Genomic DNA, 27114 nt, shown 5'->3' with positions numbered 1-27114 from the left:
TTCCGGTGGAAGCAGAGGCGGCAGGTTAGGAGGACAGCTGGTGTTGGCTCAAGATGGGCCCAGTTTTCCAGAGAGAATTTCCAGAAGTCCTGGAGCATGTTTAAAACAGATCCCTCCCGAGGCTCTGCCTCAGAGGGCAGCGCCCATTTGAATGTCTGAGCTCCCGTCTGAGATTTAACTGCAGACTCATGTCTCTGTAGCTGTCTCTTTGGCCCTGGCAGCCCAGGCCCTGGCAGATGATGGCAGAGGAGAAGCAGTTTGAAAGGGTGACCCACCCACCATGGCTGCTCTGCTTACTCTGTGATGGACTCAAGACCAGCCAAGCCGCAGTGCCCTGCTCTGAGGGCACCACCCAAACCCCGTACGGCCAAGGAGCCGAAGCATCACCCACAAAGCTCTGCCTGCCACTCTTCGACCCAATCCTGTGGGTTGCCCAGCTTCAGGCTGAGTGAGAGCCTTGGAGGGGACCTGGCCTTGCTGGGGAGAATACACTCCCGCTGCCTTTGTGGCCTTTTTCATACGTGCCGGGCCCCACAGCAAGGCCACCGGCGTGAGCTTTCTGAAATAGTTTGCCCACCCTTTGCAAGGCAAAAGGAAACCTGGTTTCAAACAAAGTAAAGGTCAGCCTGCAAGTCAGGGCAGCCCCAGCTCCCCTGGTTCTGACTCACCCATCAGCCCAGGAAAGAACCTTGCAATCTTGGATGAGGAAGCTGGCCCTGGTCCCCGCCCCCCTTCTACACACTCCCACTAGTTTGCTGACTGCTCAGTCCCATTCCTGCTCACAGACTCAGGGAAGGAGGCTAAGAGCAGCCCAGGGCCCTCAGAGGGGGCATGGTGGATGGAGCAGGGACTTTGGATCATATCCAGGGCCCAGGCCCGACCAAGTCACATCCTGTGACTGTGAGCAAGTTATTTTACTTCTCTGAGCCTCATCTGGATTTGTGAATAATAATAATAATCCCTACCTACCAGGGTGGTTGTGAGGAGTAAACGAGTTGATCCTTGGAAGGGCCTAGAACATAGTAGGTGCTCAAGAACAATAACTTCCCTTTCTGTCTCGAGTCTCCTCTAACATGACAGTCCCACTCCTCAGTGACCCCAGCCTGTAGTTCCCTGAACTCTGCCACCACCTCTGCCCTCGGGGTTATGGGTGGGGCAGCACTTCCTCAGAAAGCCTCTTCCAGGAACTGCCGGGCTCCTCCTCTGCCGGGCCCTGGCTCCAGGAAGCAGCCTCCTTCTCAAACTGGTTTGGTCTGGTTCTCCCCTCCAGCACTGGCATCCTCCTGTGGTCCAGTCATGGGCCAGCCAGCCTGAAAGTACTATCTGCAGACATTCAGAAGAGCAAAGATCAAAGCATTCCTGTCACAACAGTGCCTCTCAGCCTGGGAGAGAATTCTGAGCACCCCCTGCCCTGTGATGGGGAGAGGTGTCAGGCAGACGGGAGGTCACCCTGAGTCTGAGCTGGCCCTGCCTCTGTCCATTCCTACTGCAGAGTCTCAGGCCCTTACCACTTCCTTCAGGCTCCGCAGGCGGAAAGGTAGGGACTGGCTCTCTGAAGGAAAATTATCTCTTTCCTCCCTCCTCCTTCCCTCCTCCTCTGTCACCCCCTTCAGGGGTATCTTTGAGGAAAGCTCCTCACTAGATGCACTGAGTGTGGATGCAAAGAGGTTAGATACTGGGGCAGCAACTTTAAGGGTCGGCACAGCCAGGTTTGGTTTAACACTGCACCCTCAGGGCTGACGCAGCAGCCACTCTCCCTCAGCCCGGGGCTTTGGCTTGGCTCTGAGGTAGGAACCTGGGGTGGAAGATGGAGAACTCGAAATGGCATCTTGACTGTCGAATCTCAGAGGAAAGGCAAATCTTAGAGGGAAGGCTTGGGTGGGAAGAAATCAACCAAAGACCTTATCTGCATGTATGTATGCATAACCCATGGACACAGACAATAAGATGGTGAAGGCCTGGGGGGGTGGCGGGGGAGCAGCTATATGAGGTCAATGGGAGAAAAAGGGGGACATGTGTAATACTTTCAACAATAAAGATTAAAAAAAAGAAGAAGAAATGGCAACTTGAGGCCCCTGTCGGGGCAGCGGGGTGCCTGTGGCGTGGGCTCTGCTGCTGGAAGGATGCAGAATGTAGCTCAGGGTTTCATATCCAATGACTTGGCAACATTAGGTTCTTGAGTGGGTGAATGTCTCTTTGGAGCTCAGTCATCATGGGTTGCCCTTTCCTTTCTTTAAAAAACAGCTTGCTGCCGAAACCGGTTTGGCTCAATGGATAGAGTGTCTGCCTGTGGACTCAAGGGTCCCGGGTTCAATTCCGGTCAAGGGCATGTACCTGGGTTGCGGGCACACCCCCAGTAGGGGGTGTGCAGGAGGCAGCTGATCGATGTTACTCTCTCATCGATGTTTCTAACTTTCTATCCCTCTCCCTTCCTCTCTGTAAAAAATCAATAAAATATATTTTTTAAAAAAATAACAGTTTGCTTTTGCCCTGGCCAGTTGGCTCAGTTGGTTGAGCATTGTCCTGTGCACCAAAAGCTTGCTGGTTTGATTCCTGATTCCCAGTCAGGGCACATGCCTGGGTTGCAGGCTCGATCCCCAGTAGGGGGCGTGCAGGAGGCAGCTGATCAATGATTCTCTCTCATCATTGATGATTCTATCCTTCTCCATCTAAAATTAATAAAAGCATATTTTAAAATATATATATTTTTTGGCCTGGCCAGTGTGGCTCAGCAGTTGAGTGTTGACCTATGAACCAGGAGGTCATGGTTCGATTCTCAGTCAGAGCACATGCTGAGTTGTGGCCTCGATCCCCAGCAGGGGGCATACAGGAGGCAACAGATCGATGATTCTCTCTCATCATTGATGTTTCTATCCCTCTCTCCCTCTCCGTTCCTCTCTGAAATCAATACAAATATATTAAAAAAAAAAAACAAAAAAAAACAAAAAAAAAACGTGTGTGTGTGTGTGTGTGTGTGTGTGTGTGTGTTTTCTTTAGAAAAGCAGTCTATCGTCCTTAAGGAAAATTTAGAAGAGTAGAAAGATGAGGTAGGAAGAATCACTTGTAGCCCACCAGTCAAACACAACAGCGATGAATATCTTGCTGTATTTCTTTCAACTATTCATTGCATACATACTACATTTACGAGTTAATCTTGGTGAAATTTTTATTTTTATTTTTATCTATTTATTTGAGAGAGAGAGAGAGAGAGAGAGAGAGAGAGAGAGAGGAAAAAGGGAGAGAGAGAAAAAGAGAGTGAGAGAGAAACATCGATTTGTTGTTCCACTTATTTAGGCATTCATTGGTTGGTTCTTGTATGTGCCCTGCCTGGGAATGGAACCTACAACCTTGGCGTATTGGGATGACACTCTAACCAGCTGAGCTACCTGGCCAGGGTCTAGGTGAAATCTTTAGAAAAAAAGCCCAACTCTTAACCTTCAACATTAAGAATTCAGCTTTGGTGTGGAAGAAAGGGGCTTTGTGGAAAGTAACCGTACAGGGTGATCTGCTTATAAATTCCTAACTGGGCAGGTCCTGGTGGGAGTCATACGCCAGGCAGGCCTATAACTCCCTTCGTGAAAGGCTTATCTTTGCCTTAAGCAAGCCCTGCCCGTAGTTTCTGTGCTTCTTTGAAATGGCCCTTTTCGGATCCTCCCTTAAAGCCTGAGAGCACATCATCGTAGCTGTCCTGAAACCCAACGCCACCTTCACGTGACCCTCCTAAAGTTTCCTCCTTACTTGCAGATGCATAAGAGAAGCTGCAAAACTGTTATTCTCCCTAGCATTTGCACATACACAATTTGGCTCAAATTAACTCTTGTTAACTTTTTTTTTTTTTTAATTCTGCTTTGGACAAAGAAAACCTGGTAGGGGCCCCACGTAGTCACTCACAGGGGTGCCGGGCAGGGGATGGCCAGACATGGAGTGTCCCCTCTGCTGTCCCCACCACCGCTCCCACCAGCTTTGTCATTTTACCTTTCATGTTTAGATCCCATAAATTTTGAGGGGTGATATGAATTCATTTTCATAGGGATAGCTAATTGCTTCACTACATTTATGGAAAAGGTCATCTGTTTCCACCATACTGCAGTGTCACCTTTGTTATAAATTAAGTGACCTTGTATGACTGAGTCTATTTCTGGATTCTCTCTTCTAGACCACTGGTGCAGTCATCAATCTTTGTGCCAGTTCCACGCTATATTAAGTAATGTAGCTTTATAATAAACCTTGATATCTAGTAGCGTAATCCTCCAACTTGGTTCAAGATTGTCTTGCCTCTGGCCAGTGTGGCTCGGATGGTTGGAGCGTCATCCTGCACACCAAAAGGGGGCGGGCTCCATTCCCAACCAGGCATATACCCAGGTTGTGGGTTTAATCTTCCTGGTTGATAGGTCAACACTCGATGATTCTCTCTCATGCTAATCTATCTATTTATCTATCTATCTCTCCCCAGTCCAAAATCAATTAAAACATTTTAAAAAAGATTATCTTGGCTATTCCTGGTTCTTTATGTTTCTCTGTACATTTTAGAATCAATTTCTCAATTTCCACCAAAGAAATACACTGGGATTTTGATTGATATTGAAATAAAATCTGTAGGTTAATTGGGAATAATTTACATCTTTACAATATTGAGTCTTTCAATTTAAGAACATTCTTTAATATCTTTCATTATTTTATACTTTTCAATGTAGAAAATTTGCACATTGTTTATTAGATTATTCCTGGTGTTTGATACTTTTAATGGTATCTGAGGTTTTTCCCCCTGATAACACTTCTGACATCAAATGAGAAAGTGCTTTTCTTCCTGTGACCATTTCTCCAGCGTGGCTACCGACTGGGTGTTCAACAGTGGAGTCCTTTTCTCAGGCCTTTCTTTCTGCCTCTGTGGAGAATGTTCTGGAATCGTTGTTGTGGTAGCTTCAGGGATCTTAGGGTCATTTAGATGATTTGCTAAAGATCCTGTCCCCTGCAAAAGCTGGGCCCTTGGGCTGGGCAAGGGAGTTGGGAAGAGGGATGTTATTGGGGGGAGGAAGTATTAGCCAGCTTTTCTGTTCTTTATTATTATAATTATTATAATAATAATAATAATAATTATTATTATTATTATTATTGCTTTCTAGAGATAGAGGAAGGGGTGAAGGGAGAAAGAGACATCGATCTGTTGTTCCACTTATTTATGCCGTCATTGGTTGATTCTTGTATGTGCCCTGACTGGGGATTGAACCCACAACATTGTAGTATCAGGACAATGCTCCAACCACTGAGCTCCCGGCCAGGGCCCTAGCCAGCTCTTCGTTAACTCTTGGATGTGTCCCCGCTTCTCCAGAGGAGTCAACAGAGTTGGGAAATAGGGTGAAACCATCAGGATAAGCCCAGGATGGAGGGTCTGTGTCAGATGCTGTGAGGACAGACTGAGGGATGAAGACCCTTCGGTGGCCAAAGGTTGAGGGAGAGGAGATCAGGTTTTATCAAAGCTTCAAGAGTCAACATAGGGGAGAGTTGCTGAGGGCCTGAGGTCACAGAAGTCGCCACCTCACAGGTGAATCTGAGGCCGGGGTTTGACATCTCTCCCAGGCCAGTGTCTGCTCACATTCCCACACCTGTAGGGCCCTGAGCTTAGGGACAAGAATACACAGAAGTAACACGGAAACAGGAACAGCCCCCATTCACTGGGAAACTGCTCACGTAACACTCCCAAACCCTTGAGATATATTTTATTAACCCCACTTCATAGAGGAAGGCCACTGAGGCTGAAATCACTTAGGGTAGTGGGTGGCTCCCTACGGCTCACCCTCAACTAAGACAGGCGTGTGTCACCCTGAGGTCCTTGGTCCTCGGGGGTCCTGCACAGGGGGCTTTGCCTGTAGCGGGTGCTTGGTGGACCCTTGAACCTTAAGGTCCTGAGAAGTAGCTGGCATCCAAGGAGTATGACAGGGATTCAGACTGTGTCAGACCTGGTGAACGCTCGCCGGGAGCCGGCAGCCTTCCTGAGTGAGCGCCACGTGCCTCCCAGTCTGCGACCTCCGCTGGCACCTGCTCACGTGCCCAGGAAAACGCTGTGTCCAGAGCAGCAGCCAAGAGGAATGCCCAGGACCCGAAGATACCCCAGACCCACGGCTAGATGACTGACCCAAGCACTCAGGAAACTGACATGCTTCTTGAAACCTAGAAGTTTCAAGGCTTTTCCAGGTAACCTAAGAGCCCACTGAGTGTATTTTACCACAATAAAGAAAAATTTGAAACACGCAGTGAGCTGCTGCAGACACAGAAGCCTTCAGGGCCCGTCAGGGGCTCTCCCCTGAGGCAGCCCCCCTCAGGGCTTTCCAGAATCAGGGTGGAGCACCCGGTAACAGGAGGGTCCCTGTGACTCTGAGGGCTGGCTTTTATGACCGCTGTGTATAAACACATGAACAGGTTTTCTGTCATTGACCCATCCTGGGACCAACCCTAGTTGACGGTGAGAAGACAAAAAACAAGCAAACTGTCACAAATTATTGGATCCCACTTGCTGGTTTTGTTTAGGATTTTCGCATTTATGTTCATGGGTGAGGTAGGTTTAAATTTTCCTTTTCTTGTGCCAGTCTTGTCTGGTGGGAGAGGCAAGGTCATGCTCACTTCATAGAATGATTGACGGGCTTTCCTCCCTTCCCCCCTTTTTAGTTCTTGGACAGTGGACGATAATGGTACCGGGCTTGGGGTTTTATAAGAACACACCCCGGAGTCTGCCTGCTCCACAAGGGATGTGCAGACAGGAAGCCAGACACCTGTTTTCTTTAGTCTGTGTTGCCTTCAATACGGTGCTTTTGTTGTTGGTGGGACCCTCTGCTGGGAGCTGGCCACTTTCCTGAGGAGGTGGAGGTGAGGGATGAGGGGAAGCCCTGGGCCCAGACAGGGAGAGGTGCTGGTGGGGGAGAGAGAGCCCAGAGCCTGGTGCCCCGCCCCTCCCGCAGCCACCCCTGCTCCCCGGGCCCAGGCTCCGGCGGCCCCGCAGGAGCTCAGCCCGCCCCTCCCACGCAGGCACCATGTTCCGCAAGAAAAAGAAGAAACGCCCGGAGATCTCAGCTCCACAGAACTTCCAGCACCGCGTCCACACCTCCTTCGACCCTAAAGAAGGCAAGTTTGTGGGCCTCCCCCCTCAATGGCAGAACATCCTGGACACGCTCCGGCGCCCCAAGCCCGTGGTGGACCCGTCGCGCATCACGCGGGTGCAGCTCCAGCCCATGAAGGTGAGGCGGGCGGCGGGCGGCGGGCGGCGGGCGGCGGGCGGGTGGGCCCCGCGCAGCCCCTCCCGCTCCACGGATGCCCTGGTCTCGGCCAAACCACAGAGGCACCTGGAGGAGTCTTCTCATTACGGCTATCAATGAGCCGCTGTTTTCATTCCCGGCTCCTCAGCCCGGGTCTCCCTGGGTAACCCGGGGGAGTCCTCCAAAGGGTGGCAGGGCTGCCAAACATAGCAAACAGAACAGGCTGCCCAATGACGTTGGAATTTCAGATAACAACAAAGAACCGTCCCGTATTCAGCGTGCCCCGGGAATATTTGGACCTGCAGCCCCTGTGGGGCTGGGGGATTTCGCTGTGTGGGTCAAGAAGGGTAGATCCAAGAACCTGGGAGGGGCTGGGGTCAGGACTTAGAGGCCACACAGCCAGTGTGCGCGGAGGAGGGCCCTGGCCTGGCCCCGGCCTCCTCAGAGGGCTCTGCACCTTTCCCAGAAGGCCACAGGCAGAGCCGGAGAATGGTAGGGGGCCCCGGGTGGCCCCGTCCCCATGGTTCCCCTCGGCTCCCCAAGCTCAGCTGCCACACCATGTGGGGTTCTGGATTGGAACCCTGTGGTTACGCACCTGTGTGCCCTGCTAGGCTGAGAGCCCCATGAGAATGGGCCTTTTCCCTGTATCTCTGCACCAGCCCAGGCCTGACCTGCCACAGGCCCTGGTAAATGGCTGAACATGTAAGGAATGGGGGAAGACACACAGGCAAGGTCCTCAGATGTCCCTCCCCAAGGCCCCCGGGGAGGCCCCGGGCTGGCCAGGCTGCCCTCCCTGCCGTGGACAGGCCGCTCACCCGCGCACTCCTCTCTCCCACAGACTGTGGTGCGGGGCAGCTCCGTGCCCACGGACGGGTACATCTCGGGGCTGCTCAACGACATCCAGAAGCTGTCGGTCATCAGCTCCAACACCCTTCGTGGGCACAGCCCCACCAACCGGCGGCGGGCGCAGTCGCTGGGGCTGCTGGGGGAGGAGCCCTGGCCCGCCGACCCCGACATGTACCTGCAGAGCCCCCAGTCTGAGCGCGCCGACCTCTACCTCAGCTGCAACGGGGGCGCCCCGGCCGGCCGCCGGCAGGTGCCCTGGCCGGAACCGCAGAGCCCGCGGGTCCCGCCCAACGGGCTGGCCACCAAGGCGCAGTCCCTGGGCCCCGCCGAGTTCCAGGGCGCCACGCAGCGCTGCCTGCAGCTGGGCGCCTGCCTGCAGAGCTCCCCGCCCAGCACCTCGCCCCCTGCAGCCGCGGGGAGGCGTGGAGCCAAAGCGGTCAGGCACGGCTCCGAGGAGGCCCGGCCGCAGTCCTGCCTGGTGGGCAGGCCGGGCGGGGAGGGCAGCCCCAGCCCCAAGACTCAGGAGAGCAGCCTGAAGCACAGGCTGTTCCGGAGCATGTTCCTGTCCACTCCCGCCGCCGCCCCACCAAGCGGCAGCCGGCCAGGCCCCTCTCTACCGAGCAAGGTAGGTCAGTGGGCAGCCGTCCGGGCACCCTCCGCGAGGCGGGGGGGGGGGGGGGTCGAGCGGGCAGGCGTCCCCTGGGGAATGCATGTCGGGTGCACAGGCCCTGCCTGGCCTTCCCCATTACAGAGGTTGAGTTAGGGCACATGTGTCAAACACAAGGCCCGCGGGCCAAATCCATCCCGCCAGGCCTTGCAATGTGGCCCGCACTGCGCTGTCATCACTGCACTCCGCTGCGTTTCCATCACAATGACAGTTTATGACTGTTCAGTAAACCATTCGGCCCGCGATTTAGGCTGGATTTTAGATTTTGGCCCCTTCTCTGATTGAGTTCGACACCCCTAAGTTAGGGAAACAAAATAATCAAGAAACCAGCTCAGCCTCAACTGAGGATCCTACCCTGAATTAGCTGAGTCCTCACCCTCCAAAGGCTTAGCATGTGAGAGTCAGGCTGAGCCAGGGCGTTTTCCTGGGGGCTTCAGAGGAGCTGTGTGCACCCAGCTTTCACGCCTGCCCCCTGGGGGGTGGTTGGCAGATACCCCCCCGAAAGAGCAGCATTTAAAAACATATTTTTTAAATTTATTTCAGAGAGGGAGGGAGGGAGAGAGAGAGAGACAGATTAATGATGAGAGAAAATCTTCGATTGGCTGCCTCCTGCACGCCCCCTACTGGGGATCCAGCCAGAAACCTGGACATGTGCCCTGGAATCGGACTGTGGTTCACAGGTCGATGCTCAGCCACTGAGCCACGCCGGCAGGGGGAGAAGAAAAGCAGTATTTTTAACCACAAAAGCCCAGACCTTCCCCTGCGCCCAGGGCCCAGCAGCCCCCACCCAGGCCGCAGCAGAGAAGGGGCTTCAGCCCCCGGGGGGAGGCCTCTCCTGCCTCCCTCTTCTCAGACCATCTTCCCGCCTCCCTCCCTCACCCACCCCCCCCTCGGAGGCTCCGTTGGGGCCCCTGCACTTCTCCCCGGCGACCGCTCGGCCCGCCCGCGCTTTCTTTAGCGGTGGTGGTGTTGTCACTAACGTTTCTGGAATGACTTATCCTCAAGTGTGTGTGCCGTTTGAAAAGCCAGAGGATTGGATCCTCCTGCGTCCGGCGGTAGCAGGAGGCCTGCCGTGGGCCCGCGTGACAGCCTAACACGCGGGTGTTTTTCCTAAAGAAAGGAGACGGCGCAGGGGGCCCGCGGTGACATTTCTGGGCAGGCAGAGAACAGTGTGCTTCTCTCATGGCCCATGGCATCCTGCATGTGGCAACATCCCTTCCCACTCCGTCAGCCGGAAGCCTGAGTCAGAGAGGGTGAGGCAGCCAGGCGTGGGAGTGCTCGGGGACGGCGGGCACGGAGGCCTGGCTCCGGGGCTTCGCTGTCTTGGCAGCCGCCGCTCCCCAGCTCCTCCCCGAGGGGCAGGCAGAAGAGAGCTGAGGCGGCCGCCGGAGGCTCCTACGTCAGACCTGAGAAACGTGGGTGGCTCAGTGATGGCGGCTCCCCTCCCAGGAGGACCAGCCTGGGTCCTCCCGCTCAGGGATGGCGCCCGTCTGGTCCAGCCTGAACGTGGCTGGGGAGTGTGGAGAGTGGCCCGGACCCTCAGCCTGTCTGAGTCAGCACCAGCCCCAGGCACCCGGGGAAGGCGCTGGGCCTGTGCCCTCCGGCCCTGCACGGGGACGGGGTCAGTGGGCTGGCATCCCTGTGGGGCGGGTGTCTGGGGGGCAAACAGGAGTTGTGGCTTGATGTGCCTGTCCATGCGAGGCCCGTGTCTGCGAGCTGAGGGGTCTGGAAGGCTGTGCCCCCGGGGAGACGTTCCCCAGAAAACCACGGTGGGAGCCGCTCGCACAGGGCTCACCGCTTGGGAGGGAGAATGGGAACGGGATCCCTCGCTGGACTCTTGGGAGTCCTTCGGGAGGGCTTCAGGGATTGGAGAGGGGGTGTCTGGGCACAGACATGAATGTTTCCGGGTTCCTAGCAGCGCCCATGGCAGGGCAAGGGCTGTGCCACCTTACTGAGCGCCTCCCAGGGGCCACTGCTGGGTGTGCAGGCCTGTGAGGGAGGCGGTGGTTGTCCTGGGCTTGGAGATGCCACAGCGCCAGATCCAGCCGAGTGCTTCCTTCTCAGCATCGTGGGCACCTGTTCCCAGAGGAAAACCCCAGCCAGGCCTGCAGCACTGCTGCCATTGGCTCAGACGGTCCTTCGGCGTGGGGCTGTCCTGGGCACAGTAGGATGTCTAGTAGCATCCCCAGTCTCTACCCAGCAGACGCGAGCAGCACCCCACCAATGGGACAACCACCAATCCTTCCAGATAGTGCCAGATGCCCCTTGGGGGGCAAAGTCACCCAAGGTGAAAACCGCAGCTTTAGACAAATTACCTCAGACGGGTTACCAAGCCAGCAGCCAGCGCTCTGCCCCTCAGCATATGCCAGGGCTGGCTCTGGACACTCGCCGCAGCTCCCACGGCAGCACTGGTGCCGGAGGCCAGGCCGGCAGAGGCCCTGTGTGCCCGGAGTGGCTGCAGGAGGCCTGTGGCCCTCGGGCTCGGGGACTCAGCCCAGACAGCGTGGTCCGTGGGCACTCACTTTGGCTGAAGAGCAAAAGGAGACCTCGTGTGGCCCCGTGTTCCTGTCCCAGGCCCGTCAGGGCGGGCTCTCGCCTCTGCAGGGAGGGACGCCCTGGCCCCAGACGAGGCCTAGGACCGGGGTGGGGGCGGAAGCCCAGAAGCCTGGGGCGGGTGCTGCAGAGCTTGAAAAGGTGCTGGCTGAGCCGGGTGGGCCTGAGGCCCAGCCCAAGCAACTGAGCCCGAGCGGACTGACCTGAGATTTCCTGGAAGCCAATTCAGCTCCGGGAATCAGGACAGGATCCACCGGGCACCTAGACAACCAGAAGCGATGGGTTCTGAGACGTTCTGAGAAGCTTCTGCAGCGCCTGAAGGTCCCCTAGGTTACAGAGGGCCCTCTCCCCCATGCCTCCTACCACCCCCACTTTTTAAAATATATATATATTTTATCAATTTTTTTTTTTTTTTTACAGAGAATAAGGGAGAGGGATAGAGAGTTAGAAACATCGATGAGAGAGAAACTGCCTCCTGCACATCCCCCACTAGGGATGTGCTTGCAACCAAGGTACATGTCCTTGACCAGAAAGAATCGAACCCGGGACCCTTCGGTCTGCAGACTGACACTCTATCCACTGGACCGAACCTGTTAGGGCCCCATGCCCCTGTTAAAAGCACAAAATCCTCACTGGGCCGGTGTGGCTCAGTGGTTGAGCTTATGAACCAGGAGGTCACAATTCAAGCCCTGGTCAGGGCGCATGCCCAGGATGAGGGCTCGATCCTCAGTGTAGGGCACATGTGTCAAACACAAGGCCCGCGGGCCAAATCCGTCCCGCCAGGCCTTGCAATGTGGCCCGCACCGCGCTGTCATCACTGCACTCCGCTGCGTTTCCATCACAATGACAGTTTATGACTGTTCAGTAAACCATTCGGCCCGCGATTTAGGCTGGATTTTAGATTTTGGCCCCTTCTCTGATTGAGTTCGACACCCCTAGTGTAGGGTGTGCAGGAGGCAGCCGATCAGTGACCCTCTCTCCTTGATGTTTCTCTCTCTCTCTCCCCCTTCCTCTCTGAAATCAATACAAATACATTTTTTAAAAACAACCCACAAAATCCTTAGTCAGGTTGCACACGCCGGCTGCCTGGGGAGAAGCCCAGGAGGGGCCGTCTCCTGCTGGGCCGGCGGGAGAGCTCGGATCCAGAAAGGCAAGGAGCCCGAAGGCTTTCGGGTGGGCACGGCCTCCACCCCGAGCCACCTCCCCTCCTCCCCGCAGGACAGCCTGCCTCCGCCTCCTGGTGGGGGTCCTCAGGCAGGAGTTTCACACGTGGGAGCAAGTGGGGGGCTCCTCCGGGGACCCCTGCCCCACGGATTGGGTTTGGCTGGACCTACCCTCCCGATCCCCATTTCTCTGGAACCACGTCCCCAGCCGGGGGATCTGTGGGCTTCATCCGCCTGCGTGGGCCTTGGTGGGGAGCCGTGGGAGCCGCTGCCTCTGACCTGGATTCCCCAGGGAGCCCGCAACAGCGGGGGCTGCCTCCCAGGAGCCTCCCCAGGGCCTGGCTGTCAGTTCTCCAGAAACACCCAGCACAGGGCACCCCGGGGACTCTGCCTTTTTTCCTCCCAGGAGCAGGCCCATTGGATGCAGAGAGCTCCTGTTTGCGTGTCTGGGGGTCCCAGCAGCCGCCCCCCTGCCTCTGGGACATTTGCTCCAAACATTCCCACAGCCAAACCCCTTTCCGTGTCTTTCTTTTTTTCCCCCCCAACAGCCCAAACCCTCATTCCGGCCACCGCAGAAAGACTCCCCCGCAAGCCCAGTGGCCAAGGCCCAGTCCCTGCCCTCCGACCAGCCCACTGGGACCTTCAGCCCTCTGACCACCTCCGACACCAGCAGCCCCCAGAAGTCCCTCCGCACAGCGCCGGCCGCCGGCCCTCCTCCGGGCCGGTCCTCCCCGGCTGGCTCTCCCCGCACCCGGCACGCCCAGATCAGCACCAGCAACCTGTACCTGCCCCAGGACCCCGCGGCGGCCAGGGGCGCCCTGGCCGGCGAGGGCGCGGGCATCGTGACGCACGAGCAGTTCAAGGCGGCGCTCAGGATGGTGGTGGACCAGGGCGACCCCCGGCTGCTGCTGGACAGCTACGTGAAGATCGGCGAGGGCTCCACCGGCATCGTCTGCCTGGCCCGCGAGAAGCACTCGGGCCGCCAGGTGGCCGTCAAGATGATGGACCTGCGGAAGCAGCAGCGCCGGGAGCTGCTCTTCAATGAGGTGGGAGGAGGGGGCGGGGCGGCGGGCGTGGGGGAGGGGCCTCGAATGCCAGGCCGGGCCGGGCCGGGCAGGGGAAAGCAGGGCGGTGGGTCCTCCCTGCACTCAGGCGCCCCCACCCGCCCGCCCCCAGGTGGTGATCATGCGGGACTACCAGCACCTCAACGTGGTGGAGATGTACAAGAGCTACCTGGTGGGCGAGGAGCTGTGGGTGCTCATGGAGTTCCTGCAGGGCGGCGCCCTCACGGACATCATCTCCCAAGTCAGGTGGGCGGCTGGAGGGCGGGTCCCACGTGCTGGCTGCCCCCACCATTGCCCTGGAGGGTTCCAGGCAGCCTCGGACCCAGTGGAGTTGGGGGAACTATCCCATCGTCCTGAGCTCACCTGTCTCTGGATTCATAGATCCAAGGGCTCAGGGAGTGGGAGGGCAGGCGGGGTCTAGCCCAGGCCCAGGCCCAGGCCCATTTCCCCAGGGGCTCTGTCCTACCCGGGCTCCCACACACCAGGCCCAGGGGCGGCGGGGCCTGGGACCGGGGCTCCCGGCCCGTCTGTCCCACAGCCCAGCCGAAGCTGACGTTCTGTCCCGACGGGGCCCTGCCTCCCCCGTCCAGGCTGAACGAGGAGCAGATCGCCACCGTGTGCGAGGCCGTGCTGCAGGCCCTGGCCTACCTGCACGCCCAGGGTGTCATTCACCGGGACATCAAGAGCGACTCCATCCTGCTGACCCTCGACGGCAGGGTGAGACCCTCCCCACCCTGGCCCAGCCCTGCTCCCCACTGCCCTGCTGCCAGCATAGCGCCCCTCCTCACTCGCCCCTCCCCTCTCCCTCTGCCCCCCCCACCCAGGTGAAACTGTCAGACTTCGGGTTCTGTGCTCAGATCAGCAAAGACGTCCCCAAGAGGAAGTCCCTGGTGGGCACTCCCTACTGGATGGCCCCTGAAGTGATCTCCAGGTCTCCGTATGCCACCGAGGTAACCAACCGCCCTCCACCCCAGGCCTCCGGGAGAGGCTGGGACACAGCTCCAACACCTTTGGCCCCCCCATCAAAAATAGCCGTTTCTGCCGAAGCCGGTTTGGCTCAGTGGTAGAGCGTCGGTCTGCGGACTGAAGGGTCCCGGGTTCGATTCCGGTCAAGGCATGTGCCTTGGTTGCGGGCACATTCCCGGTGGGGGGTGTGCAGGAGGCGGCTGGTCGATGTTTCTCTCTCATCGACGTTTCTAGCTCTCTATCTCTCTCCCTTCCTCTCTGTAAAATATCAATAAAATATATTTTAAAAAAAATAGCCATTTCTCATGTTCCCACTTAGTCACCCCCCTGCCCCACTGCCTACTGTCCCTTCTTCTTCTTCTTCTTCTTCTTCTTCTTCTTCTTCTTCTTCTTCTTCTTCTTCTTCTTCTTCCTTCTTCCTTCTTCCTTCTTCTTCTTTTTTTTTTTTAAACAGGCAACAGTTTTTGTTTTGTTTTGTTTTTTAATATATTTTATCGATTTTTACAGAGAGGAAAGGAGAGGGTTAGGAACATCGATGAGAGAGAAACACCCATCAGCCGCCTCCTGCACATGCCCCGCTGGGGATGTGCCTGCAACCAAGGTACATGCCCTTGACCGGAATCCAACCTGGGACCCTTGAGTCCGCAGGCCGATGCTCTATCCACTGAGCCAAACCGGTCAGGCCCACTGTCCCTTCTTGGAGGCATCTGCTCTTGCCTGTGGCTTCGCTGCCACAAACTGGTCCCCAAAATGCTAGTCCTCAGCCCAAGGGCCAGGCTCCCCCGTGTGATGTCCTTCCTCAGAGCGTGGCTGACATCTGTGCCCCTCGTCAAGGCCACTCATGCAGGAAGTAACTGCCCCCAGGGCCAGTGGCCAGGAAGGAGGCCCAGGCGCTCAGGAGAACTGAGAGCCGCTGTGGCCTCCCCGGACCGCAGCCTGCGGCGACCGAGGGGCCAGACTCCGGCCACTGGAGTCAGACACTCTCCTCCTGCAGGTGGATATCTGGTCTCTGGGCATCATGGTGATTGAGATGGTGGACGGGGAGCCGCCCTACTTCAGCGACTCCCCGGTGCAAGCTATGAAGAGGCTCCGGGACAGCTCCCCACCCAAGCTGAAAAATTCTCACAAGGTCAGTCGGTGCAAAATGTGGCCCCACAGACCAAATCTTCCTGAGGCTCAGAGGACCAGAGCCGGGGCTCCAGCCCAGCCTCCCCTTTCACAGAAGCCAGAGGGTCTGGGGTCCTGGCAGTGCTACCTCTTCCTGCATGTGAAACCTGCGCCTCGGTGTGGAGCCACATCTGTAAACACACTCCCACGGTCACTCCGACCAGTTTCTACCTGCAGGGGATTGGCAGGAGCCCAAGAGAAGGGAAAGCAAAGCGTCCAGGAATCTCTGATGCTCCGGAGAAGAATCTAGAGAAGCCGAGCAGGAACACCTCAACCCCTTCTGTCAGGGGAGCCATACCATGGCAGCAGTGTCTCTCCCCCCCACCACCTCCTCACCCCCACCCGCCCCGTCTATCTCAGTGAATTGGCTTGTCTTCCATCACTGCACATTCTGACCACATCTGAGCTAGTTTTTCCCTTAAAAACTGTGTGTGTGTGTGTGTGTGTGTGTGTGTATGTATGTATGTAACCCTTCTCAACCAAATCTAGCCAAACCAGCAGGCCTTACATGGCGGTCCTCCCTCTCCCCCCCAACCCCCACTTCACCCCACCCCTGGCCAGGTCTGCACAAAGCTGCAAAATGACTCTGCCACCTAGTGGCCAGAGTGAGAAGTATTCCAGAGGGTTGAAGCCCTGTCCCCAAATGGCAAGGTCTGTGGCCCCAGCACAGCTAGATGGGAGGACAGATGGGAACACCTCAGAGGCAGCTGGTCCTTGGAGACCACTGCTGAGCACAAGATCAGCAGATAGGGGAGAGTTCTAGTTGACTAATTCCCCGGAGGAGGCAGCTTTCTGTAACAGACCAAGACTCAGCCTCTCCCCAAGATATTGGCTCAAAAAGAACTAATATAAGACTTAGACTTAGACTCTAAGTCTTAGAGCAATAAAGTTTCTTGTTCTTTTCTGTTTTACAAAAACACTTCTTCATCCCTGACCCCTTTTGTCCTCACTGACGTCCTATGTTGCAGACATAACGAGGACATTAGCCCATTTTGCAGATGAGAAAACGGAGGCCTTGAGAACATTGCCATTTGCCAGAGATTGTAGACAAACCCAGAACTGGATCACTGATACCAATCCCATGGCCCTATCCATGGAACCCAGTCGCCGGGAGACCCCAAAGAAACAGGGTGTGGGATGGATGGTCTGTATTGAGAGCCCAGCTCCCCCAGCACTCCAGGTGCCCTAATCCCATTAACTCAGCAGCACCCCCTGGAGGTGATCTGGCCACTTTTCCTGGACTAATGCTGATTTTCTTTACCTACTTGATAATCCCAGAAAAGCTGAGCCTGGGAGGAAGCAGGAAGTAAGAAAAAGAAAGAACTTAAGACTTTCAAATGACGGTGGGATCAAGCATATGGGTCACCCCGAAATGACTGCACACTGTAGCCTCATCTCACGGCCTTGTCCCCCCAGGTTTCCCCAGTGCTGCGGGACTTCCTGGAACGGATGCTGGTGCGGGACCCCCAGGAGAGAGCCACAGCCCAGGAGCTCCTGGACCACCCCTTCCTGCTGCAGACTGGGCTCCCCGAGTGCCTGGTGCCCCTGATCCAGCTCTACCGCAAGCCGACCTCCACCTGCTGAGCCCACCGAGCGCGCCTGCCCCCCTGCCCACAGGCAGGGACGCGGGCGGCGGCCTCGCTGCGGGGCCTCATTCTCTCAGTATTCTCTCCAAAGATTGAATGTGAAACTCCCCCCTCCCGCCCCTCTGCCCGCAGGGCCAGGCCGGACCTGCCCCTTCGTCTCTCCCCCTCCCAAGCGAGTCCCCAGTTGCCTTTGGGATGACGGAGACCCCTTTTCCAGGATGACCCTTTGTTATTTGCACAGGGATATTTCTAAGAAACACGGAGACCAGCACTTCTGGCCACGACAGCCAGCACAGCAGAAAGGGCTGCCGCGTGTTTTTTTTAAGGCAGAGTGTCTGTCTGTACCAGGACACCTGCTGTTCTCAGCGCTCATTCCTGACCCTGATGTTTCCAGAGGGCCACGGGGAAGGTTTTTATTATCCGAATCTATCATCTTCCCCTGTGTCTGACTTCCTGAAGGCACAGTCCCACCTGCACCTGCTTCCCGCCCCGCCTGCACTGACAACATACGACTCCCATGCACAGCCTGCTCCGACTGTGAACAGCCTGCCTGCAGACCCTGGGAGCAGGAGGGACATTTCTGGGGGAAAGAGAAACAATGGGGTTGGTGGTCAAGGTGGTGTCACTTTACAGGACGTAAGTGCTCATGCGTGTGTGCGTGTGTGTGTGTGTGTGTGTGTGTGTGTGTGTGTGTAAGAAGGTCACCCCGACAGCCTGGCCCCTTCAGTAAGGCTTCCTCATCCTCTTTCCCACTAAGTTCTGCTCTGAAGAGACCCAGGGACCTGCTTCCTTGGCCTGGCTTCCCTCCCCTTAAGTCCCGTGTCCCCACCTGACCAGTGAAGAGGTTTGCATTGAGGCCGACACATCTGGAGGCTGGGCAGCTTTCTGAGTTTCTCCTGTTCGATGGGGTCGGAGCCCACGTATGCAAGGATGAGGAAAGAAACATCATTTCACCTGTTAGCTTCATCTCAATAACCAGGACATCAGGGACCCTTCTTTTCAAAATCCTGGTCTGGGGGAGGTGAACCAGCTCCCGGGGTTCCATCATGTCGAGAGACTGGGCATCCCATTGGTGCCAACCATCTGCCCCCCCTCGCCTCCTCGGGCACCTGTCTCCTGTCTCCTTCCTTCCCCACCTTCAGGGCAATGGAGAGACAGGGAAGCCCAGCGAAGAACTCCAGGTGTCTGGACCCAGTCTAGATCCTATTTTTAGAGTCCTCTGCTCCCTAGTGGCCTGATTTGGGGGGGGGGGGGGGGGGGGGAATTACATGGACTTTTTTTAAAGGTCAGTTTTAAAAACAAAAGCATCTTCCCTAGAAACTTTTGTGAATTGTTTGCACTTGTGCCTGTTTTAAATTAAACTGAGTGTTCGAAACCTCAGACTCCTGTTGTCTCTAGGTGTGGAGCTACGTTGTCTTTGAATTAAGGCGGGGACAGTCCCGATTTTTAACAAATTGTGGGACAAATTGTTAAAAATCGGGACTGTCCCCGCCTTAGTTCAAAGACAACGTAGCTCCTTTCCAAAAATCGGGACTTTTTTTAAATGCTGCGGGACGCGCGACAAATTGTTAAAAATCGGGACGTCTAGTCGCCTTACTTTGAACGGACCCTCGGCAGTGGGTGTCCAGTGTGGCCCTCCGCCTCCCAGCGAGAGCTTTCCAGTGGCCACGCTGGTCCACAGAAATCCCAGCTCCCTGGTGGTGTGTGGGCAGAGAAAGGGGGAACAGGAAGTGACACACCCTTGGGACTGAAAGAGCGGGGAAAGAGACTCCTGCCCAGGGGAGGGGAGCCCAGCCTGGGCCAGGGCCGAGCATCTGGCTTCTGGCCCTACAGGGGTTCTGGGGCAGCCACCAGGGCGGGTGACCACAAGGCAGCAGCGTCTCCCTTCCCGTCTGCCTCTCACTCCCCGGAAAGCCAAAGGCTGCTGTCCTCCAGCTGTCCCTGGAACTGCTCCCCGTGAGAAAGCTCTCTCCGTTTTGAGGAGACAGTGAGGAGTGTGGGTAGTGCAGTGGCTGGAAATTAAGAAACCCGAGCTCTAGTCCTGGGATTGAGGTGAGTGGATGAAATTATCTTGAAACTTCTACCTCTGATCCCAGTACTCAACTTCCTGAGAGTTAAGAGCTGGACGCATCCTACCACCTAACTCAGGGCTCACTGAATCCTAACCAGAAGCAAGGAGTCCCGCAGACCACCTCCTGCTCCCCGAAGCATTCCCAGCTAGATAGCTGCCCTGTCCCACCAGCTCAGCCGGAAGCAGCACCGGAGTCTTACCTTCTAAAGCACATGTGTCAAACACAAGGCCCGCGGGCCAAATCCGTCCCGCCAGGCCTTGCAATGTGGCCCGCACCGCGCTGTCATCACTGCACTCCGCTGCGTTTCCATCACAATGACAGTTTATGACTGTTCAGTAAACCATTCGGCCCGAGATTTAGGCTGGATTTTAGATTTTGGCCCCTTCTCTGATTGAGTTCAACACCCCTATTCTAAAGGCAGCCATACCAGGAGGAGCAGAGATGAGGCAAGTGTACCACCCACCCTTCCTTCCACCTCTCCGGAGGGAGCCCACAGTCAGGAATGGTTGGTAAGGCAGAAAGAGGCCAGTTCTTGAAACTGAACAATACTGAGTTTATTACTTATTCTTCTGAGTTCTAATACTGCTTCCACCACACAGTGTCACCCCAAAAGCACGTGCATACACCAGTTAGCCTCACACAGACCAGTTCCGAGCTTGACCTTAGAGGACCAGACTCCAGGGGCATGGGTAATGCTTCACAATGACAAAAGCAACGGGAACTGGGAAAGCAAAATGTTTAAGATTAAGAGAGTCTCTTCAAACGTGGAGAGAGCAAGAGGGGACCCCAGCCCCAACGCCCTTGGGGCTGACAGTGAGTGGAAGTTTAAGTTCTGCACGGAGCTGGGCCTGGTAAACCTGCAAGACAGCCAGTCAGTCAGACACACCATTCAGTTCAGACTGGAACAATCCGCTGTGGTTTTTCAGGAACATCCCGTTCTGCCACCCCGCCCTGGGCAGCTCCACAAGAGCAGCCCTCAGGGTTGCTTACCTGATAGGAGGGCGCAAGGTGACATTCAACCAAAGTCCCGTAAGTGACCCTTGAAAGATACAGCACACTCAACACATTGTGCAACGCAGGCCTCATAGCGTTCTGAAGCCAAAATGCTTGTATTCTTACGCCAGTAGAAATGTCATGAAAATTAAACACAGTTGGAATAAGTGAGCAAGCAAGGATCAGAAAAACAAGAAGTTTGCACGTGGGCTGTCCAATTACCCCCACCCCTCCCCAGATCCTCTCCCTCTAGCTTTTCAGGGGCTTCTGTATTGTTTACCCACCACCCAGACCATGGAACTAAGGGGATCCCAGCAGATGTTTGAGAGGAAAGAAGCGAGGAAAGGGCAAAATGTCCCCCAAACAAAAGCAAAGCTCGTCAGGAAAAAAACAACAGTGCATAATCAGTAAGTCCCAAGGTTCAGCAGTGGTAAGGGAGGGTTTGGGGGCTCCAGTTTTTCAGAAGACAGCAGGACTGCTCAGGACACCGAATTTTAACTTGGAAGATCTTGGGGTCTTTCATGACGGGTCTGGGTTCCTGCTACTCCAAATGCATTGTCTCTCACTTCATTGCTGTGAAATGACTTCAAGTATAAGGATTTGATACAAGAGTCTGAGGATTCCATGGGTAAATGCGCACGGAGGGAGAAGTAGACAGCGGTGATCCCGAATAAAACTAAGTCCAAACTCCGAGCGAGGGCGCAGCGAAGAGAGCGCAGCGCTGCCACCAGGGGGCTCCAGAGATCAGTCCAGTGCAGGGGCGCTGGCGGCCTCACGGGCCTGGAAAGGTGGAAGGATTGGGGAGTTCTCAGACATCCTCCTCCACAAGACCCGCTCCTCACCCCCAGGCCCAACTTCTCAGCACAGGTCCTAACTCTCTCAGAGTTACTGGTGAGAAACTTTCCGTTCTGCAAAGACGAGCAGATCGACGTCTTGTACACACCCCCCTGCTGGTAAAAAAAAAAAAAAAAAAAAAAAAAAAAAAAGCGGGGTGTGTGTGTGTGCACGTTCAATCTTCGGGGTTCACAGAAAGAGCCCCCACGCACCTCTACCTGACGGGCCGGGTGCGCAGATACAAGTGCTAGCGCTTCCGCAGGGTCCTAGAGCACGCGGTTCGCCAGGCCCGCCCACGGCGGTGAGGAAGGGAACGGAACGAGGTCCAGCCCGTGGAGAAAGGGCTTTTGGCCTCCTCCCTGCGGTCGCCGCTGACTCACTAATCTGCCCAGCAAAGCAGCGGGGCCGAGCCTGCGTCCCACGCGCTGGAGCAGAAGCAGGGGTCCGTGGTCTCGACTTGCAGCATCCAGCATCCGCCCTGCCCTCCATTAACAGCCCAGCGAGAGGCTCGGCCTTTTCACAGCCCCCTCCCGGCTCTCGCCGGAGTTTGATGCGATTTCAGCCCGGGCCCGCGGCGCGTGTGGGCCGCCGACCCCCGCGCGCCGCCGTTTAGCGCGGCGAACACTTCAGTCAATTATCCCCCTCGCGGAGCTTCTATTTAAAGAGACATTGTCAGGTTCTTAAGCCCGGGATCAGACCTGCTGCTTTCTGCTTCCTATACAAAGGCTCAGAACGCCAGCTCTTGGAGGATTGGAACAAATACAATTAAGCAAAACCTTCGCAAAACCGCTCTACCCTGCAGGGGCACCCGCGTGTGGGATGCGGGAGCCAGGCGGCGGTGGGGGCGGGAGGAGTGCTTCAGTCCTTTGCATCTCAGGCCTCGGAGAGGGAGAGGAAATGGGCTGGACCTCAAAGATGGAACTCAAATATAGCCCAGCCTGGGGCTGGGGCGGGTGGGCGCTGGCTGGGGCAATGGCCACACAGTGTCACAGAAGTTGGGTTCTGGGTGGGCCTGGGGAAGAGAAGGAGGAACTGCAATTACCCAGAAACCGGTTCAAGGGACAAAAAGCAGCCAACATCTTGGGCTCTGCCACTTCCAAAATAGGCTTTCATTGTCCTGGGGCCGGAGTTTCTCTCCAGGAAAGCTTAACCTCCTGACTCTTTCCTAATCAGACCTCGTTCAGAAAGTCTCTGAGGCCCACCCAGTGCTCCCCTCCTCCAACACTCAAGGGGATGGGACACGTGGGTCGTGTGTGGCATTACTGTCAGCATCCCTGGGGGAGGGGGGGCAGGCCTTTGTACAGTCTTCGGCCTGGCTGCCTGGGTGTGGGGAAACCTGACCATGGGAAGGAGACCAGGCGGGAGCCACAGACTCGGGACTGAGCCTTAGGGTGGAGGGAGGGGTGGGGTCCATCTTCCTGGGAGGCTGTAACCCATGGAACCAGTCTTCTACGCCTCCCTATCCAGGACAAGAAAGGCAGGCTGTAGGGAAGGGTGAGACTTGGGCAGGGAATACCAAAACTACCAACAAGCACAAAAAAGAAATAGCAGGGGTTCCTTTCCGAGAGAAGGCCACTCATCTTGGCAGTGGGGTCAGGTGGGAGGCAAATGGCCAGGGAAGAGAGGGCCTGGAAGAACAAGAAATCCCAGTGGAGCAGAGACTGGCAGGTGCAGGGAAGTTGGCTCGTCCTCTATGCTCTTTACCGCTGATCATGCAACACCACGGCCTCCTCCGTGCCCGCCTGCCAGGGCTGGGGCCCGGGCGTCGAGTGCGAGTGCGGCACAGCATTGGCCTCTGCCTCCGGGCCGCCCTCGGGCCCCGGGGCCTCCCCGACCAGGCTGGGGATGTCGGGGGCCGTGGAGCGCCGGCGCAACCCCAGGCGGCCGGAGCCGGGGCCGCCCTCGGGGTGGGGACTCAGGCCGATGGGAGCTTGCGCCAAGGCCGGAGGCGGCGCTCCCTCCAGCCCGTCGTGCGAACGCCACCGCCCGGCCCCCGAGGACTGGGGCGAGTGTGGTCGGGCCATCAGGGCTCCCGCCCGCAGGCGAGCGGCCTCCTCCTCGGTCACCGCTCCCAGAGCCAGGCTCATGCTCCGGCCCAGCTCGGGCCGCTCGCTCCCCGGCGCGCGGTGCCGGCCCGAGCTCTTGCCCCCGGAGCCGGCCTCGCCGCCGTGGCCGTGGCCGCCGGCCGCTCGCGCAAAGCGCGCCAGGAGAGGCCGCTGCAGGCGGCGGGGGCTCGGCCGTCGCCGCTCCGGGCTCGGCGCGGGGGCCTGGCGAGCAGGCGGGCTGTCGGAGCTGGAGCCCCGGGCGGCGGCGGCGGCGGCGGCGCGGCCCCAGGGGCCGGTGAGGGCCTGCACGCAGGTCCCGTGGCCGCGGGCGGCGGCCAGCTGCAGCGCTGTGAGGCCCGCGCGGTTGGTGCGGTCGAGGCGCAGGCCGAGGCGGCGGAAGGAGCGCACCAGGAACTCGAGCACCGCCCCGTGGCCGCAGGCCGCCGCCCACATCACCGGGCTGTTGCCCGCAGAGTCGGCCGCCTCGGGGTCGCCGCTGAACTGCACCAGCAGCTGCACGGCGTCCAGGTGGCCGCGCTCGCACGCCAGGCTGAGCGCCGTGCGGCCGCGCTCGTCCCGCAGGTTCACGGCCGCGCCCTGCTCCAGCAGCAGCCGCACGAAGCGCGAGCGCAGCGCGGGGTCCGGCAGCCCCACGGCCACCATGAGCGGCGTGCGGCCCTGCTCCGCGCGGCAGTCGATGATGCTGCGGTCCAGCGCGTCCAGCACGAAGCGGGCCAGGTGCACTTTGCCCGCCTGCATGGCCTCCAGGAAGGTGCGCGTGCCCGCTCGGGGGCACAGGTCCTTGGGCTTGAGCATGGCACCCGCCGCCGCGCCGGGGCGGCCCGGCAGCTCCGCACGGGGGCGCCCCTGTCCCCGCGCCCCGCCGGCCTCCGGCCTCCGCGGGGCCCTGGCGTGGCTCCCTCTTCGCGGGGGCGGCTGCGGCCGAGGCTCCCGGGCTTCCCGCTCCTGTGCTCCCGCCGCTCCCGCTGCTCCCGCCGCCGGGCCGCAACTGCGCCGCTCGCCGCTCTTTCCTGGGCTTCCCGCCCGCCCGCAGGTGTAGGTGGCTGCTCCTCCACGCTCCGCACCCGGCCCGCCACGAGGTGATGGGAGCCGAGACTCTGCCCCCTCCGGACTCTCCCGCGGCTTTCCTCGTGTCCGGCGGGCCTCGGTCCCCCGTGAGCCTCGGTCCCCCGTGGCCGGGAGCCGCGCCACTCGCCGCACTCGGGCAGCCCCCGCGCCCCTGCTGAGACGGCGGCGCCCGCCCTCCGCGCTGCCTGCCTCCCGCCCCGGCGGGCGCCGCTCCTCCCGCTCAGCGCCGCTCCTCCGCCTCCGCCCTCCCGCGGGGGCCGGGCCACGCCGGGGCGCTGGCTCCTTTCTTGGGGGGCCCGGCAGCGCGGGAACCGCCGCCCACCTGGATACCTGTCTTTGTAGCCTGGGGTGGGAGTGGGGGGGAAGGTCTCTATGGAAATGGCTGCCCTGGACGCGGGCTGAGCCACCCAGGCAGAAAAGGACTGGGCGGGGGGGGCGGCCCCTGAAACCCGCACCTCCGGGAGCCTCGAGGTGGGGGTGCGGCTCCTCCCCCGCGCTCCCCTGGGGCTGCAGCTGCGGCTGCGGGGGCCGCTCGCCGTGGGCCACAGGCACCAATCCGAAAGTCAGTCACTCCTCCCGCCCTCTGCCCCCAGCCGCGGCCTGGGCGCCCTAGACACGGGTGGGACCTCGGGGCCGTCGGGGAAGACCGCCAGCTGCCCGCAGCGGTCTGGGGGGAGGGAATGGTGCCCCATGAGAGCAGGACCGGACCATGAGCGAGCCGGGGTGGCTGCGGGAGGCGGGCTGGGAGTGACGGGGGAGGGAGTCGCTGCGCGGTGCGCGGGGCGGGGGGCCTCAGTCTGGCTGGGAACTGCCACTCCAAGTGTCGCCAACCACGCACTCACAATTGTTCCTCCCGCACAGGCTCGCTCGGAGCGGGGGTGGGAGGAGAGTGTGCCCGCCAATCTCAGACGTCGCCAACCCCTACAGCGCGCCCGCCCGCCCGCCACTCCCGGCGGCTGGGGAGCGGGCGGGGCGGGCGCTAAGGAGCCCGGAGCGCTGCAGCCCCGGGAGCACCTCCCGGGTGGTGCCGCCTCCGCGCCGCTTCGGGACAGGCGCCATCCCGAAAGAGCCAAGAGCAAGGGACACGCGCAAGGCTCCCCCAGTCCCCAGCTCCCCCTTAAGCATAAAACCACCTCTAGACCACAAGGCTCTGACCTTGTCCACTACCTAACCCCTATGAATGGAGAGGAGAGAGCTCAAGTCAGTAGGGGGGTCTCTATGGCAATGGCATCCAGTCTCCCTCTGGTGGGTGCTCTGGGGGAGGGGGCCTTGGAGAGCAGGGCGGGCAGGCCTCCGGTGAGCGGAGTCAGGGCGCCTCAGAGCTGAAGGGATGTGGGCGGGTGGGTAGGATTGGAATAGATTTTTGTAAAGTAAGAAGTGAATCAGGTCCCAACTACAGAATTTACTGAGCTTTTTAGTGAGCCAGGTTTCCAACTGTTTCCAGCTGTGGGAAATACAGAACCAGAAGTTCAGATCTGGATAGAAAAGACCTCCCCTCTCAAGCGGGAAGACAGGACCGAGACATAAAAAGTGGAGGTTATCGCCTGGGGGCGGAATGCATCTGTCAAAGACAAAGGAGGCGGGCCTTAGAGGAAAAGGCGGAGTTGCTCTGGATCTCCTTGGGATAGCGCTTCCAAGGCGGTCTTCAAGGAAGGGTGGAGTGGGATCTGGCTGCCGAGAAACGAGGAAGAAGACATCCAGACGGCGTTACTGAAGCAAGGGCGTGGAGGGAGGAGGGACCGTGATGGAGGCGGTTTTGAAGGGTCCCTCCCTATGAGAAACAGGAAGTGAAGGGGAGAATAAGAGTGTCCTTAGCGTGGGCAGAGCAGTGACAAAAAGCTTTGCCGCAGGAGTTGCCCGGGGAAAGGATTTTCCTCTAGGAAGAAGACGGTGGTTGGGTGGCCAAGTGGGCGCACGGCCCCGCACCCTGAACTTCTTGCCTCTCTCCAGCTCCCACGCCCCCGGGATGCCCACTTGACATGGGGCCCAGACACCGAGCAGGCTTCGCCGATCACTCTGTCTGAGGGAAATGTGATGTATGCCCCCACACACTGTGAAGCCCCTCTTTTCCTTTCTGCATTTTCCATCCCTCTGCTCAGCGCTCTGCCAGCTTTCTCTCATGGTGTCCCAGAAAGGGCACAGCGTTCAACATCAGAATTAAGTCCCAGCTTGAAGGCGTTTACTAGCCGAGTGGCTCCAGGCCTGCATATCCCCACCTTCAAAATGAGGTTGATGACACTACCCTGCCTGCTTCAAGATCTTGCTTGTAGGGTGTCGGGAAGAGAGCTGCACAGTCACTCAGCATGCAAAAACTCAGCGCCTCCCTCAGACCAGCCCCTCCTGGCGGTCACCCAGGGCGGGTGCAGTCTCTCCCACCCCCATAAGGATGGGGAATGCTCTCCCTCTTCACTCAGATGGCAGGAGAAACACGTTTCTTCCTTTTGTGACTCAGTTTCCCCTTTCTCGCCCCGGAGGGAAATTGCTTGCTTCCATTCTTTCTCTGTTTTCGGGGTCAGGGGAGAGGGTGCCTCTGGAATGTGTGTGTGGCAGACCATCCTACACCCAGGCAGTGTTGCCCCCCAGAGGGAGGAGAGAAGCAGCAGGAACACGGACTGGGTCCTAAAGAGACATGGCCCCTCTCCCCTGAGCCTCCTGAGACAACTCTGTGCCATGCATGTCCCTGTGGAGTGCGGAGGATGGGGACAGCTCCATGGAAGAACAGGAGCTGAGGCAGGTCCCCTTCGGGGCCTCATCCTGGCCTGTCAGAGAGCCCGTGCTGGCCGCTCTTTGGCTCCATTTCTCCCAGCTGGCCTTGCCAAGCA

At 58.2% G+C, this 27114-nt stretch overlaps 2 protein-coding genes across 4 annotated transcripts in view; one reads left to right on the top strand and one right to left on the bottom strand.

The window, feature by feature from the left end:
• The window catches only part of PAK6 (p21 (RAC1) activated kinase 6), a 36500-nt gene extending 17870 nt beyond the window's left edge, over positions 1 to 18630 (top strand). For 2 of the 3 annotated variants that reach the window (XM_045583695.1, XM_045583701.1), the window contains 8 exons: positions 7021 to 7229; positions 8086 to 8718; positions 13025 to 13522; positions 13653 to 13786; positions 14131 to 14257; positions 14365 to 14490; positions 15501 to 15635; positions 17090 to 18630. In XM_045583695.1, coding sequence (XP_045439651.1) covers positions 7026 to 7229; positions 8086 to 8718; positions 13025 to 13522; positions 13653 to 13786; positions 14131 to 14257; positions 14365 to 14490; positions 15501 to 15635; positions 17090 to 17257 — 2025 coding nt within the window. In that variant the 5' untranslated portion in view covers positions 7021 to 7025 and the 3' untranslated portion in view covers positions 17258 to 18630. Of the gene's footprint in view, positions 1 to 7020; positions 7230 to 8085; positions 8719 to 13024; positions 13523 to 13652; positions 13787 to 14130; positions 14258 to 14364; positions 14491 to 15500; positions 15636 to 17089 lie in introns of those variants that run through there. The other variant, XM_036446239.2, reaches the window with a different exon arrangement.
• A 2696-nt stretch (positions 18631 to 21326) lies between these two features.
• ANKRD63 (ankyrin repeat domain 63) lies at positions 21327 to 25216 on the bottom strand. Its single transcript, XM_036446261.2, has one exon. The coding sequence runs from the start codon at positions 24017 to 24019 to the stop codon at positions 22859 to 22861; it is 1161 nt and encodes a 386-aa protein (XP_036302154.1). The 5' UTR covers positions 24020 to 25216; the 3' UTR covers positions 21327 to 22858.
• Positions 25217 to 27114: the final 1898 nt, after the last annotated feature.

This window comes from Pipistrellus kuhlii, unplaced genomic scaffold (assembly GCF_014108245.1).
Source record: "Pipistrellus kuhlii isolate mPipKuh1 unplaced genomic scaffold, mPipKuh1.p scaffold_m20_p_1, whole genome shotgun sequence".
In the NCBI taxonomy this organism is placed as follows: Eukaryota; Metazoa; Chordata; class Mammalia; order Chiroptera; family Vespertilionidae; genus Pipistrellus; species Pipistrellus kuhlii.
This window is presented reverse-complemented; position numbering and strand designations above follow the sequence as displayed.